Here is a 13,722-nt window from a genome sequence, read left to right on the forward strand (position 1 = left end):
GCTCCTTGGAGGCCAAGATGGCCAAACTTCATCTCTCATACTTCAGACATATTGTCAGGAGGGACCAGTCACTGGGGAAGGATATCATGCTTGGTAAGGTAGAGGGTCAGAGAAAAGGAGGAAGACCCCCAATGAGATGGACTGGCCAAGTGGCAGCATTGATGTACTCAAGCGTGGCTACTGTAGTGAGGTTGGCCCAGGATCAAGCAGTGGTTTGTTCTGCTGTGCCTAAGGTTGCTATGAGTCAGTACTGACTTGATGGCACCTAACAACAACAACAACGTCACCATAAACCAAAACTCAGTACTTCACAGTAATAACCACCTTCCTTTCTCTCCTCCTCCTGCTCCTGATAGCCACTAATAAACATTGTTTTCTTTACATTTCCCTGGTCTTGTCTTTTTATAAAAGTAAGGTCATACAATATCTGTCCTTTTGTGATTTAACATTTTACTCAGCATAATGTCTTCAAGCTCCATCCATATAGCATCCATCAAGATTTTGAAACCCTGGGGCATAGTTGTTAAGTACTCAGTTTGGTAGTTCATACCCACCAGTTGCTCCACAAGAGAAAAAAGTGGCAGTCCACTTCCGAACAGATTTACAGCCTAGAAAAGCCTATGGGTTAGTTCTACCATAGGCTAAAGCAGGGGTGAGGAATGTCTGGTCCTTGGGCCATATGTTGTTGTTAGGTGCCATCATGTCAGTACCAACTCATAGCAACCCTATGCACAACAGAACGAAACACTCCCGGTCCTGGGACAACCTCACAATTGTTGCTATGCTTGAGTTCATCGATGCTGCCACTTGGCCAATCCATCTCGTTGGGGGGTCTTCCTCTTTTTCTCTGACCCGCCACCTTACCAAACATGATATTCATCTCCAATGACTGATCCCTCCTGACAATATGTCTGGTGTATGAGACATGAAGTCTGGCCATCCTAGTCTCCAAGGAGCACTCTGGCTGCAATTCTTCTAACAACTATCTGTTGGTTCTGTTGGCAGCCCATGGCACTTTTAATATTCTCCTACAACACCATAATTCTAAAGCATCAAATCTTCTATGGTCTTCCTTATTCACTGTCATGCTTTTGCATGCATATGGGTTATTGAAAATACCATGGCTTGGGTCAGGTATACCTTAGTCTTCAAACTGACATCTTAGCTCTTCAACACTTTAAAAAGGACTTGTGCAGCAGATTTGCCTAATGGAATTACTGCTGCTTCCATGAGTGTTGACAGTTGATCCAAGAATGAAGTCACTAACAATTTCAATCTTTTCTCTATTGATAAGAAAGTTGTTTATTGGTCCAGTGGTGAGGATTTTTGTTTTCTTTACATTGAGATGCAGTCCATACTGAAGGCTGTGCTCGTTGATCTTCATCAGTAAGTATTTTAAGTCCTCTTCACTTTCAGCAAGCAAGGTTGTATCATCTGCATATCGCAGATTGTTAATGAGTCTTCTTCCAATCCTGATGCCACATTTTTCTTCATATAACACAGCTTCTCAGATTATTTGCTCAGTATACAAGCTGAGTAAGTATGGTGAAAGAATACAACCCTGTTGCACACTTTTCCTAATTTTAAACCCATGTGTTCAAATGTTCAGTGTTCCCATGTGTTTAAATGTTCAGTGTTCCCGTGTGTTTAAATGTTCAGTGTTCCCGTGTTCTAATTCAAACAACTGCCTCTTGGTCCATGTACAGATTCTTCATGAGCACAATTAAGTGTTCAGGAATATTCATACTTCGCAATGTTGTCCATAGCATGTCATGATCCACACAATCGAAAGCACAGGTAAATATCTTTCTGGTATTCTCTGCTTTCAGCCAAGATCCATCAGACATCAGCAATGATATCTCTCGTTCCACATTCTCTTCTGAATCCAGCTTGAATCTCTGGAAGTTCTCTGTCAATGTATGCTTGCAGCCGTTTCTGTATTACCTTTAGTAAAACTTTACTTGCATGGGATATCAAAGATATTGTCCGATTATTTCCACATTCTGTTAGGTCACCTCTCTTTTGAATGGGCACAAATATGGATCTTTTCCATATAAGGCCCTTAAAATTATATGGTCTGGCCCTGCCAAGGCAACCACAGTTCCAGCCACCACATTAGGGGTGAATTAAATAAATGCTTGACCAAATATAGCTGGTTAACTTTTTATTTGATAATTTTGTATGGTCCATGAATGGTGTCATAAATTTTGACAGAGAAAAGGTTCTCCAAGTCCTGGTGTGGCGCTGTGGTCTAATGCACTGGACTGCACAGTCAGTTTGACTTTAAAAACCACAGTATAGTTTTTAGCAGGCTAACTTTTTATTTGATCATTTTGTATGGTCCATGAATGGTGTCATAAATTTTGGCAGAAAAAAACTTTATATATACTGAAAAACTAAAAATTTCATGTGAGTCACGTTACTGAAATACTCCATTGCAATATTTAAAATATTAGAAGCTGTAATATCTCCAAGATATTGGCATACAAGTCTCTGTTTAAACCTCTGCTTTCACGTCTTTTGGGTACATACCTAAGAAGTAGAATTGCTGCATCATATGGTAGTTCTAATTTTTTTTTAAAGACTGCAGAGTTTTCCACAAAGGCTGTACTATTCTGCATTCCTACCAGCAAAAATATTTCTGTTAGCAGAAATATTTTTATATAAGATTAATAAATATATGCAATAAGCTATTAAGGTAGTAATGCAAAATAAGTTCTTAATATACTGTAAATGCTTGGTAGTGGTGTGCCATTCAATCAGTTCTGACTCATAGCAACCCTGTACAGGGTTTCTGAGGCTGTAAATATTTACAGGAGCAGAAAGCCTCATCTTTCTCCCACAAAACAGCTGGTAGTTTCAAACTGCTGACCTTGAGGTTAGCAGCCTGAAAATGCTTAGGGATAAAAAATATTAAACTACTAGATTTTTTTTTTTTTTCAACTGATAAGCCTGGTAAATTATAATCAAATGATGATGTCAAATAATGGCTGTCACGAACTTCCATAATCATACCTGTTGGTATCTGGATACTGGATACATCAACTTCACATCAAGTTTGGGATTGTACTGAGCAAGAGATTCATGATGATAGTGGTTAATGAGCTCCACCACAGAATTAAATGTCAGAGGATCAGAAAAGCCATATTTACCATCCCGATGATAGATCTTTATTAACTTATTATTGCCTCCCTTCCTGTGAAGAAGAAAACATAAGTTGTAGATTTTCCCAAAAAATTTCTAATAAAGAATTATTAAGTACTACTACTATGGAGACAATAAAGCTTGGTGTCACATAGTAAACAAGTTTTATTTGGGATGAAAAGGCATACATGATTATATGTACATAATATGTATCTTATTTCTTTTGTCCTTAAAATACTTGGTTTCTGAAGGTCAATATACCTTCACAGTAATTAGAGTAAAAACATTTAACATAAATAGTCACTTAAGAAAAATAATAGTATATTGAATTTTTTGTTTACTGTCTGATTAATTTCTAATTTAAATTCTATCAATATCTTTTCAAGGGGGGATGAGAATAGACACAATCTATTTAGTGCTTAAAGATATGTAGAAGTGTAGCCATGAAGGAAAGCAAAAGTCATCTCTGTATGAAGGGGGTATGATAAACATTTGTTATATAATCCCCAACACACTCAAAGTTTTATTATAAATGTATAAACATAATGAAGTAACTTGAATGACTTTTAACCAGACAATTTGTCTAGCACCACAGATTATTTTTTTATAGTTACTTATATTCTCAGAAATAAATATATTCTTAAATATAAATATAGGTCATCACAGCATTTAGATGATTCAAATGTCATTCAATTGTGTTACAAAGTATAGCTTATAAAGAACCATGTATATTATATATATTATTAGATATTGATGCTTGAATAGTTCAGAACACCTTTGTTTTCTGAACCATATCCAAATGGTCCCTTAAAAAGTCACTTATCACCAAAGCTTAAAATGACTTAACTTCTTTCAAATTCCATAAGGTATAACCTAAAACCACAGAAAATTAATTAATTATATCATAGCAAAATACTACACTAATTTCATTCAGCTCTTACTGTAATATCAGGTAGACCATTAATGAGGAAAAAAAAGAGATAGACTACCATATATCTTTTAGCCATGCTGTGGAGCTGCAGGACTATGCACTGGACTTCAGTGTCAGCTCAAACTGCAAGGTCAGTGGTCCACACCCACCAACTCTCCTAGGAAACACTATACAGGGTGGATATGAATTGGAACTGACTTGACAGCACTTAACAACAACTATGGGTGTATATACCTTCACACACATTAACATAATGCAAGCTGATCTTTCTGATAAAAAAAGCTAAAAGGGAATTAATTCAGTTAAAACACACACACACACAAAACCCTAACTTATTGAACATCTACTGTATGTCAGAAATTATATAAGATACAAGGGTAAAAGATGTAAATGTAAAAGTACAGGCTCTCAAGGAGCTTACAGTTTAGGAACATAAGGAATATATCTCTACCTTCCAGTTTATTGAAAAACATACCAAAAAACAACAAATAACCCACTACCACTGAGTCGATTTTGATTCAGCAACCCTGCAGGACTGAGTATAACTGCTTCATAAGGCTCTGAGGTTATAAATCTTTACAGGAGCAGACAGTCTCATCTTTCTCCAATACTGAAAATCACTAGGAATTGCAATTCAAGATAGAACATAAAAATAAATGACTACATACGTTAGCTGGTAATAATTCCTATGTAAAAATAAAACAGAGTAAGAGTAAAGGGAAATGATAGTTCTAAGAGTGGAAGGGATTGTTATTTTATATTTTATATATACTGCACAAGGAAAACCTCTCTGTTCAGGTGACATTTGAGCATGGTTCTAAAGAAAGTAAGGTAGCTAGCACAGCAAATACCTGGGAAAAGTATTTCAAGCAGAGGGAACATTAAGTGAAAAAATTCCTAAGGTAGAGGCGCAGTTAAGGAAGAGCAAGGAAACCAGTGATACTGACATAAGTAAAAGGGAGAAGAGTGGAAGACAAAGTTAAGAGATATAAAGGAGTTCAGCTCCCTTCCAAGACTAAAACTCAAGGGGAATACATGAGCAGGCATGCAGTCTGACTGGTGACCACGTTGTTCACCAATAAGGGGAAATGAGGGAAAACCAGCAATGAAGCTGTGAGCTAAGTCCGACCACGTTCAACAGACTCCTGTGAACCTGGGTGGAGACACTGGTTGGCCAGCAGTATTGCAAGTCCTGGGGACTCCTGGGCCCAGAGTCAATGACATAGCCACAGAGAACTAGAGTGGAGAGTGAAGTGTCCACTGCTAAGAAGTGAGGGGATATACACAAGAATACCCACACTTGCAGAGAATACCCACTTGACCTGGCTTCAATGGCTGGATAATCAGAACTCAACTAGAAGAAAGAAGAGGAAAAAAGTAATCTGATATAATTTGATGAACTTGACCTACACCTATAGATGCAGTAGCTCAAAAGAGAGAACAAATCTTTATAGCGAGGATCATTCCCACCCCCTTGGTACACAAGGTAGACGGGAACGGGCAACTTGGACATTGGCTACTGAAAAGGAGCGGGGGAGGGCCTACGAAGGCAAGAAGTGACTGGCTTACAAGCTTTCAATAGGGAGCCTAGATCCAGAGGGCACGGAGGAAGGTAGACTCTCCACTGAGCAGTATCCAATCTGTCTGGGTGGGCTGATGAAAGGAGATGGGGATAGGACTCTTGTGATAAAATAGTGAATAATTGCTATCAGGACTGACTGTGAGGGCTGGAAATGTAAAGGTAGACGTTTTGTAGCAAAAGGAGGGGAGTGGTTGACTTTGCAGTCCAGGAGCAGAGGTCCCTGGGACCATCAAGGGAAAAGAGTGGAGTGCAGGAACCTACCCAGAGAAATAGTGATGCCAGAGATGGAGGCAGAGGCAATAATGTGGAGAGGAGCGGCTGGGGGCTCTAGACCCAGAGAGGGAGAGGGGCTATGTGCTGATGACCAAGGGGAAGTCTTGAGGGGTTTACTTTTTAGTTGTTTGATGATGCTTGGAAGGGATTATAATCATGGCAATGAAACGATATACAATAGGATGAATGCAAGGCTAATGTTCTCCCATGTAAACTATCATATAATACACAATAAAAACTTGAGAAAAAAAAAAAAGGTGTTTAGATCATGTAATAACCTCTAGGACATTGTAAAGTCTTTGGCTTTTAGTGAAATGGGGAAATATCAGAGGGTTTTAAGGTGTTTAGATCATGTAGTAGCCTCTAGGACACTGGAAAGTCTTTGGCTTTTAGTGAAATGGGGAAATATCAGAGGGTTTTGAGCTTAACGACATAGCTGTCTTGCGATTTAAAGTTCATCCTGGCTGCTGTGTTAAAAACACACTATTAGGAATGGGCAGGGCTAGAAATGGGAAGATTAGTTGGAAAACTATTATAATTATCTAGGCAAGAGATGGAGTCCTGGTATGGCGCTGTAGGATAAGAACTCATCCACAAGATCAGTGGTTCAAACTTACCAGCTATTCTTTAGAAACCCTTTAATGGCGCTGTCAGTTGGGATAGACTCAATGGCACTTAACAACAACAAAAGGCAAGAGATGATAATGTCTTAGACCAGGGTAAGAACAGTAGAGGTAATGAGAAATTATGGGACTATGAATCTACTTTGACGAGTAAGTTGACAGGATATGCTGATGACTTAGATATGGATATGAGAGTAACAAGATAAAGATTTCAAGATTTCTGTCTGAAGCAATTAAAATAATGAAGAAGGCTTTATAAAAAGGACATGTTTAAAGGATGAGAAATATTTTGGTTTTCTTAGACATGTTAAGTTTAAGATGCCTTCTGAATATCCAAGAAGAAATGTAAATCCAGCAGTCTACTTAAGGAGTCTAAAGTTCAAAGGAGCAAATTCAGGTGTTGTCAGCCTATGGATATCATTTAAAGCCATAGATTACCCAGGAAGATCAGCAAAGCTGGAGAACAGAATCCCAAGATATAAATGCTGGAGTATACTCAACTCTGGAAGGGATATTCCAGAACACTTAATTGTGCTGCTCATGAGGAACCTGTACACAGACCAAGAGGCAGTCATTCAAACAGCACAAGGGGACACTGAATGGTTTAAAATCAGGAAAGGTGTGTATTCTTTCACCATACTTATTCACTCTGTATACTGAGCAAATAATCTGAGAAACTGGATATATGACATAGAACATGGCATCAGGATTGGAGGAAGACTCATTAGCAACCTGTGATATGCAAAAGATACAACCTTGCTTGCAGAAAGCAAAGAGGACTTAAAATACTTACTGATGAAGATCCAAGACCATAATCTTCAGTATGGGTTGCAATTCAATGCAAAGAAAACAAAAATTCTCACCACTGGACCGGAAAATAACAGTATGATAAATGGAGAAAAGATTGAAGTTGTGAAATACTTCATTTTGCTTGGATCCACAATCAACACTCATGGAAGCAATAGTCAAGAAATCAAATGATGTATTGCATTAGGTAAATCTGCTGCACAAGACCTCTCCCTAAAGTGCTAAAAAGCAAAGATGTCAGTTTGTGGACTAAGGTGCAGGTGATCCAAGTCATGGTATTTTCAGTACCTCATATGTATGTGAAAGTTGGACAATGAATAATGAAGACCATAGCAGAATTGATGCATTTGAGTTATGGTGTTGGAGGAGAATATTAAAGTACCACGGACTGCCAAAAGAACAAATAAATCTGTGTTGGAAGAAGTACAAACAGAATGTTCCTTAAAAACCAGGATGGCCAGACTTCGTCCTCATACTTCAGACATATAAAAACACCATGGCTTGGATCAGGTGCACCTTAGTCCTCAAGCTGACATCTTTGTTCTTCAACACTTTGTGTAGCAGATTTGCCTAATGCGATACATTGTCTGATTTCCTGACTGCCGCTTCCTTGAGTGTTGATAGTTGATCCAAGAAGAATGAAGTCCTTGACAACTTCAATCTTTTCTCCATTGATAGAATGTTGTTTATTGGTCCTGTGATGAGGAATTCATATATTATGCACTCAGTAAATATTTGAATAAATGAAGGAATGAGAGAAAGACAAAGAGAAGGTTTCTCAGAGGAAAGGATAGTTGGACTTGTTCTAATTGACTAAATCTGTGGAAAAGCTCCATATCAATTTGATTTCTGTGTATTCCATTTGATGAGGTCCATGTATATGGTTGTCTTTTATGTTGTGTTAAAAAGGTATTTGTAATGATGAAGTTATTGGTCTTGTAAAATTATATCGACTATCTCCAGCATTGTTTCTATCACCAAGGTTGTATTTTCCAGCTACTGATTCGTCCTCTTGGTTTCCATTCTTTGCATTCCAAACACTTCAGTGCATATTTGATCAATTTCAGACTGAAGAAGTTTGCAGAATTTTTCAATTTTGTCATCACTGGCTTTAGTTTTTGGTGCATAAATTTGAATAATAGTGGTATTAACTGGTCTTCCTTGTAGGCCTATTGGTGTTATCCTACTGCAGACAGCTTTATACTTCAAGATAGATCTTGAAATGTTCTTTTTGATTATGAATGCTAAGTTATTCCTCTTGAATCTGTTGTTCTCAGCATAGTAAACCATATAATGCTCTGATTCAAAATGGCCAATACCAATCCACTTCAGTTATTAATGCCTAGGATATTGATCTTTATGTGTTCCATCTCATTTTGGCAACTTCCAGTTTTCCCAGATTCATATTTCATACATACCATGTTCCTATTATTAATGGATATCTGTAGCTGTTTTGCCTCATTTTGAGTTGTGTTTATCAGCAAATGAAAGTCCAAAAAGCTTTACTCCATTACCATCATCATGGTCAACTCTTTTGAGCGGGAGCTCTTCCCCAATCATAATTTAATTGCCTTTCAACCTGAGGGACTCATTTTCTGACACTGTATCTGGAAATATTCTGGTGCTATTCATAATCTTTCAATATTTAATATTCTGGTGCTATCTGACATGTTCCTTGCACTTCTATTCATAAAGGTTTCATTGGGTAAACATTCAAAAGCCATCCACTTCTCCTTCCTAGTCTAAGTCTGGAAGCTCAGGTGAAACCTGCTCTCCTTGTGTTACCCTGCTGGTATTTAAAATACCAGTGGCATAGCTTCCAGCATCATAGCAACATGTACACCACCATAGTATAACAAACTGATAGACGAGGACCCATTAAATCTTTCTCAACTCTCTGTGTATGTTTTTCCCTCTTCCTGAAACAGTTTTTTGGTTGGCTCCTTTTAATCATTCAAATATTAAAGGTCATCTCATCAGAAAGGCCATCCTTCAAAATTATCTTAAATTTACCTTTCCCCATATGTCTATCATATGTTGTTGTTGTTACGTGTCATCGAGTTGGTTCCACCTTATAGTGACCCTGTAAAGGGTTTCTGAGACTTAAGTCTTCTCAGGAGCAGAAAGCCTCATCTTTCTCCCAAGGAGTGAGATCAAACCATGGACCTTGGGGTTCACAGTCCAGTGTTTATTCTAGGAGCCACCACGCTATCATATCTATAATATAAACCTACATATATCCTTCATAGTATTTCATTAACTCTGATGTTATCTCATTTTAAAAACAATTTATTTTACCTTCTCTCCTTTATGCACCAAAATATAGATACTATAGGGCAGAGACCATATCTATCTTGTTTGTCTTTATTTCCTTTGCCTAGAAAAGTACCTGAAATATTACAGGCAGTCAATAAATATAAACCCTATTCTGAACTACCATTATCTCTCAATTTCATAATAGCCTTCAAATTCTTTTCCAGTATCCTTTTTTTTTTTTTTGAGTCCTGGTGTGACATTGTAGAATAAGCAGTGGACTGCTAACCACAAAGTTGGCAGTTCAAACCCACCAGTGACTCCTTGGAAACCCTAACAGAGTCGCTATGAGTTGGAACCAATTCAATTGCACTTATTAGCAATTTTTTTTTACTTGGATTCATAATCAATGCTCATGGAAGTAGCTATTAAAAAATCAAACCACATATGCATGTGAAATCTGGACAATGAGTAAGAAAAACCAGAGGACTGATGCCGTTGAATTATAGTGCTTGTAGAGAATAGTGAACATACCATGGACTGCCATAAGAATGAATAAATCTGTCTTAGAAGAAGCACAACCAAAATGTTCTTTAGAAACAAAGATGGCATGACTCATGTATTTTGGACATGTCATCAGGAGGAACCAGTTCTTGGAAAAGACATCATGCTTGGTAAAGTAGTAGGTCAGAAAAAAAGAGGAAGACCCTCAACAAGATGAATAGTGGCTGCAACAGTGGGCTCACACATAGCAAAGATTTTGAGGATGGCACAAGACTGGGCAGTGTTTTTTGTAAATCACTGGGCAGTGTACATAGATTTACTGAGTCAGAGCTGACTCAACAACATCTAGAACGAACTTCCTCTTTTAAATTATCTGCTCATAGCATGATCACATAATTTCTTTAATGAAAAATGCAGTGATTCCACCTGACTAGCTTCAATATTAAATATAAACTCTAAATTTCAGAATTCAAGGCTCTCTTCAAAATGCCCCTTGTCCAATCCAATCTTGTATTCCCAACCACTTTCATCTCTTTACAAACTTTACCCTCAATCAAATAGGACTGTATTTCACAGAACATTATTCTATAATTTTCTGCTTCCGTTGTTCTAGGTGTTCCAGGCTGGTCTGCTTGTCCTGCCTTAGTCTTTTAATACAGGGATTGCAGTGAACACTTAATTGACACCTTCACACTCTATCCCTCACCCAAATATTTCTGATCCATGGTTGGGTGAATCTATGGATGCACAACTTTCAGGTATGGCCAACTGTATATGTAAATATTGAATATATACACTAAGAAAATTAGCCAAACAACTGAAAATTATGGGGCAGTAGGATAAGCACTGGACTGCAGGTCATTTGAACCACAAGGCTGGCAGTTCAAAATCACCAGACTTAGAAACCCTATACAGGATCACTATGAGTCAGACTGACTCGACAACACTTAACAACAACATGTATGTATGTATATGTAAAAGTTTAAATAAAATACAGAATTCTCTACATACCCAGAACTACAATAATGCTAGTAGGACTGTAGTCCAAAGACTGAAAAGTACTCACCGCAAAGTTAAAGTATAATCTCCCTGCATTTTTGTTGAGGCATCTCGAACCAAGAAGGTACCATCTGGCATGTCCCGTAATTTGTCATTTACTTCCTCCCTGAAGAGCAAAATTATTGGAAAATAAAAATTCAAAAACATTAGTTCTCTTCATCTTTTTTCACTAAGGCTAGTACGGAGGTGAGTGTATCTAGGTTATAAAATCATGGGTTCCTTCAGTGTTAATTTAGTTCCTCCCACTAGTTATGTTATTTCTGTTTTCATTTTTCATGTTAAAAATAGTACTAAGGAAGGACTATTTGCAGTTTAAATTCTTCCAGATTTCAATTGTTTGTAAGGGATAATGTTTCCAATAAGTCTTTAGGGCTTCTTTAGGCAGGTCTGAACATGTAGAGTTTCAGGAAAAAATCAGTAGCTTTTTAAAAAGAAGGTTATATTTAAGTGACACTGACAGCTGTATCTGATCAAATATACAATTGGATAGTAGTGTATATATCTAAAAGTATAATAACCATTCAATAGTATAGTCTCCAATTTGAATTTATAGTAATAATAAAATCCTTCTGAATAGTTGGTTTATGCCTTTAAGAAACAACTCTAGAATATGCACAGCAACTTCAAGGGCATACAATAACCTTGAATTACAGTAGAACTACATGGTCTTAAAATACAAATTTAAATGGCATTTAAATGTAATAGATTCTTTTATTCTACAGTAGTAAAACTGCAATCTTCTGAACAATTTTAATACAGTGAAACCTGTGAGTACCAAACTCAATAGGACTACCTTTTTTTCTTTTCACAAGTTTTTGCCTTTGACAGGCTACAATCTTACCACTTTCTATCCCTCTATTTGTAGAGATTATCTGAGTTCCCCTTCTCTGGTAGGTTTCTGCTTTTTGCAAATGTTAGTGTATAAAATATGTTAAGACCCTCCTCTCTAAGGTCAAAGTGATCCCAACAGCATTTTACCAAAAAAAAAAAAAAAAAAACCCACCAAAAAAAATCTGTCCTGAGTCCTATTTCTCAAAGTTAGACCTGTGAAGAATTTGCATCAAAATAATCTGGGGAAATTTCTAAAATGCAGATTCCTGGGTCCTGTCCACCTCACTTTTGATTTTTATGTATGCAAAGATCTGGGAACCATTGTCTTAGAGAAAGAAAAATGAGGAAAAATAAGTACCTCTAAGTATCTTTTATTCCAAAACATATATAATAATCCTGAATGTGTTATTAAGTGCCACTGAGTCCATTCCACTCATAGCAACCATGGGTAGGGCTTTCAAGGAGCGGCAGGTGGTATAGTGGGTTATGAATTGGGCTGCAAATGGCAAGGTCAGCAGTTCAAATATACCAGCAGCTTCACATGAGAAAGATGAAGCTTTCTGCTCCAGTAAAGAAAAACAGCCTCGGAAATTCTATACAGGACAGGGTTGCTATGAGTCAGAACTGACTTCACCACACACAACCACCACCGCCATCACCACCACTGATTCACAAAGAAAATAAAAAGCTGCATTTTTTCTTGTTACCTTGAAATATCCCCCCAGTACCATTCTGCATCCTGAAGGGTGGAAGCAGAACTGTCCTTCATTCCATTTGTAACTGCGGAAGTCATTGGCTTAAGAGGCTTTGGCGGAAGAGCTAAAAGAGAAATGAATATTATTTTATAAATATAAATTATTTGTTTTCTAATTTCCTCAGTTAGAAACAGGTCATTAACTAAGCACATTAAGTTTCAAATAATTATCAATCAAAATAGTGGCAATATAAACATTAGCCAAGGAATGTTAAAAGTCTAGCAATAATTCCTGAGAACTGAATATTTCAAGCTACTTGTTTTTTTTCCTTCATATAAAGTACTGGTTTTTAATTCTGAACTGATGTCAATTTTTTTTTTTTCATTGTTTCTCAAAAGACAAAATGAAGCCCCTTCCCAATAAGTCAGTCCAAAAGACATTAAATAAGACTGGGCAATGTATGAGTGTAGCTGTTAATCCTCTTGAGCTCCAACACCCCATACTGGGTGTTGGAGCTCAAGAGGATTAAGGAGGATAATAAGAGGTACAGGAAGAATGTTACAGATTTAACTGTGTTCCCCAAAACGTACATTGTAAGTCCTAACACTGTGGATAAGGAACTCTCTGGTGGTACTGTAGGGTAAACTGCAATGTCAGTAGTTAAAAAAACCAGCTGTTCCATAGGAGAAATATGAGGCTTTCTCTGTTCCTTGCTGATAGGGCAAAACTCAAACTGAAGAGAAACAGCTGTAAACATCCATTAATAATCAGAACATGGATGCACAAAGTACGAATCTAGGAAAATTGAAAATTGTCAAAGGTGAAATGGAACACATAAAGATTGATATATTAGGCATTAGTGGGCTAAAATGAGCAGGTATTGACAATTTTGATTTTGACATTCACATGGTTTACTATGCCTGTAATGACAAACTGAGGAGCAATGGTGTCACATTCGTCTTCAAAAAGAACACATCAAGAGCTGTCTTTATTAAGTACAACACTGTCTGTGATAGGATA

General features: G+C 37.3%; 1 protein-coding gene across 3 annotated transcripts in view; it reads right to left on the reverse strand.

The window, feature by feature from the left end:
- The window catches only part of PIK3R3 (phosphoinositide-3-kinase, regulatory subunit 3 (gamma)), a 293,821-nt gene that overhangs the window by 93,333 nt on the left and 186,766 nt on the right, over positions 1–13,722 (reverse strand). For all 3 annotated transcript variants that reach the window (XM_006839711.1, XM_006839713.1, XM_006839712.1), the window contains 3 exons: positions 12,715–12,826; positions 11,184–11,282; positions 3,016–3,196 (listed from right to left, as the gene is read on the reverse strand). In XM_006839711.1, the coding sequence (XP_006839774.1) occupies positions 3,016–3,196; positions 11,184–11,282; positions 12,715–12,826 (392 nt within the window). The remainder of the gene's footprint in view (positions 1–3,015; positions 3,197–11,183; positions 11,283–12,714; positions 12,827–13,722) is intronic.

The sequence above is a fragment of the Chrysochloris asiatica genome, unplaced genomic scaffold, assembly GCF_000296735.1.
Source record: "Chrysochloris asiatica unplaced genomic scaffold, ChrAsi1.0 scaffold00026, whole genome shotgun sequence".
NCBI lineage: Eukaryota > Metazoa > Chordata > Mammalia > Afrosoricida > Chrysochloridae > Chrysochloris > Chrysochloris asiatica.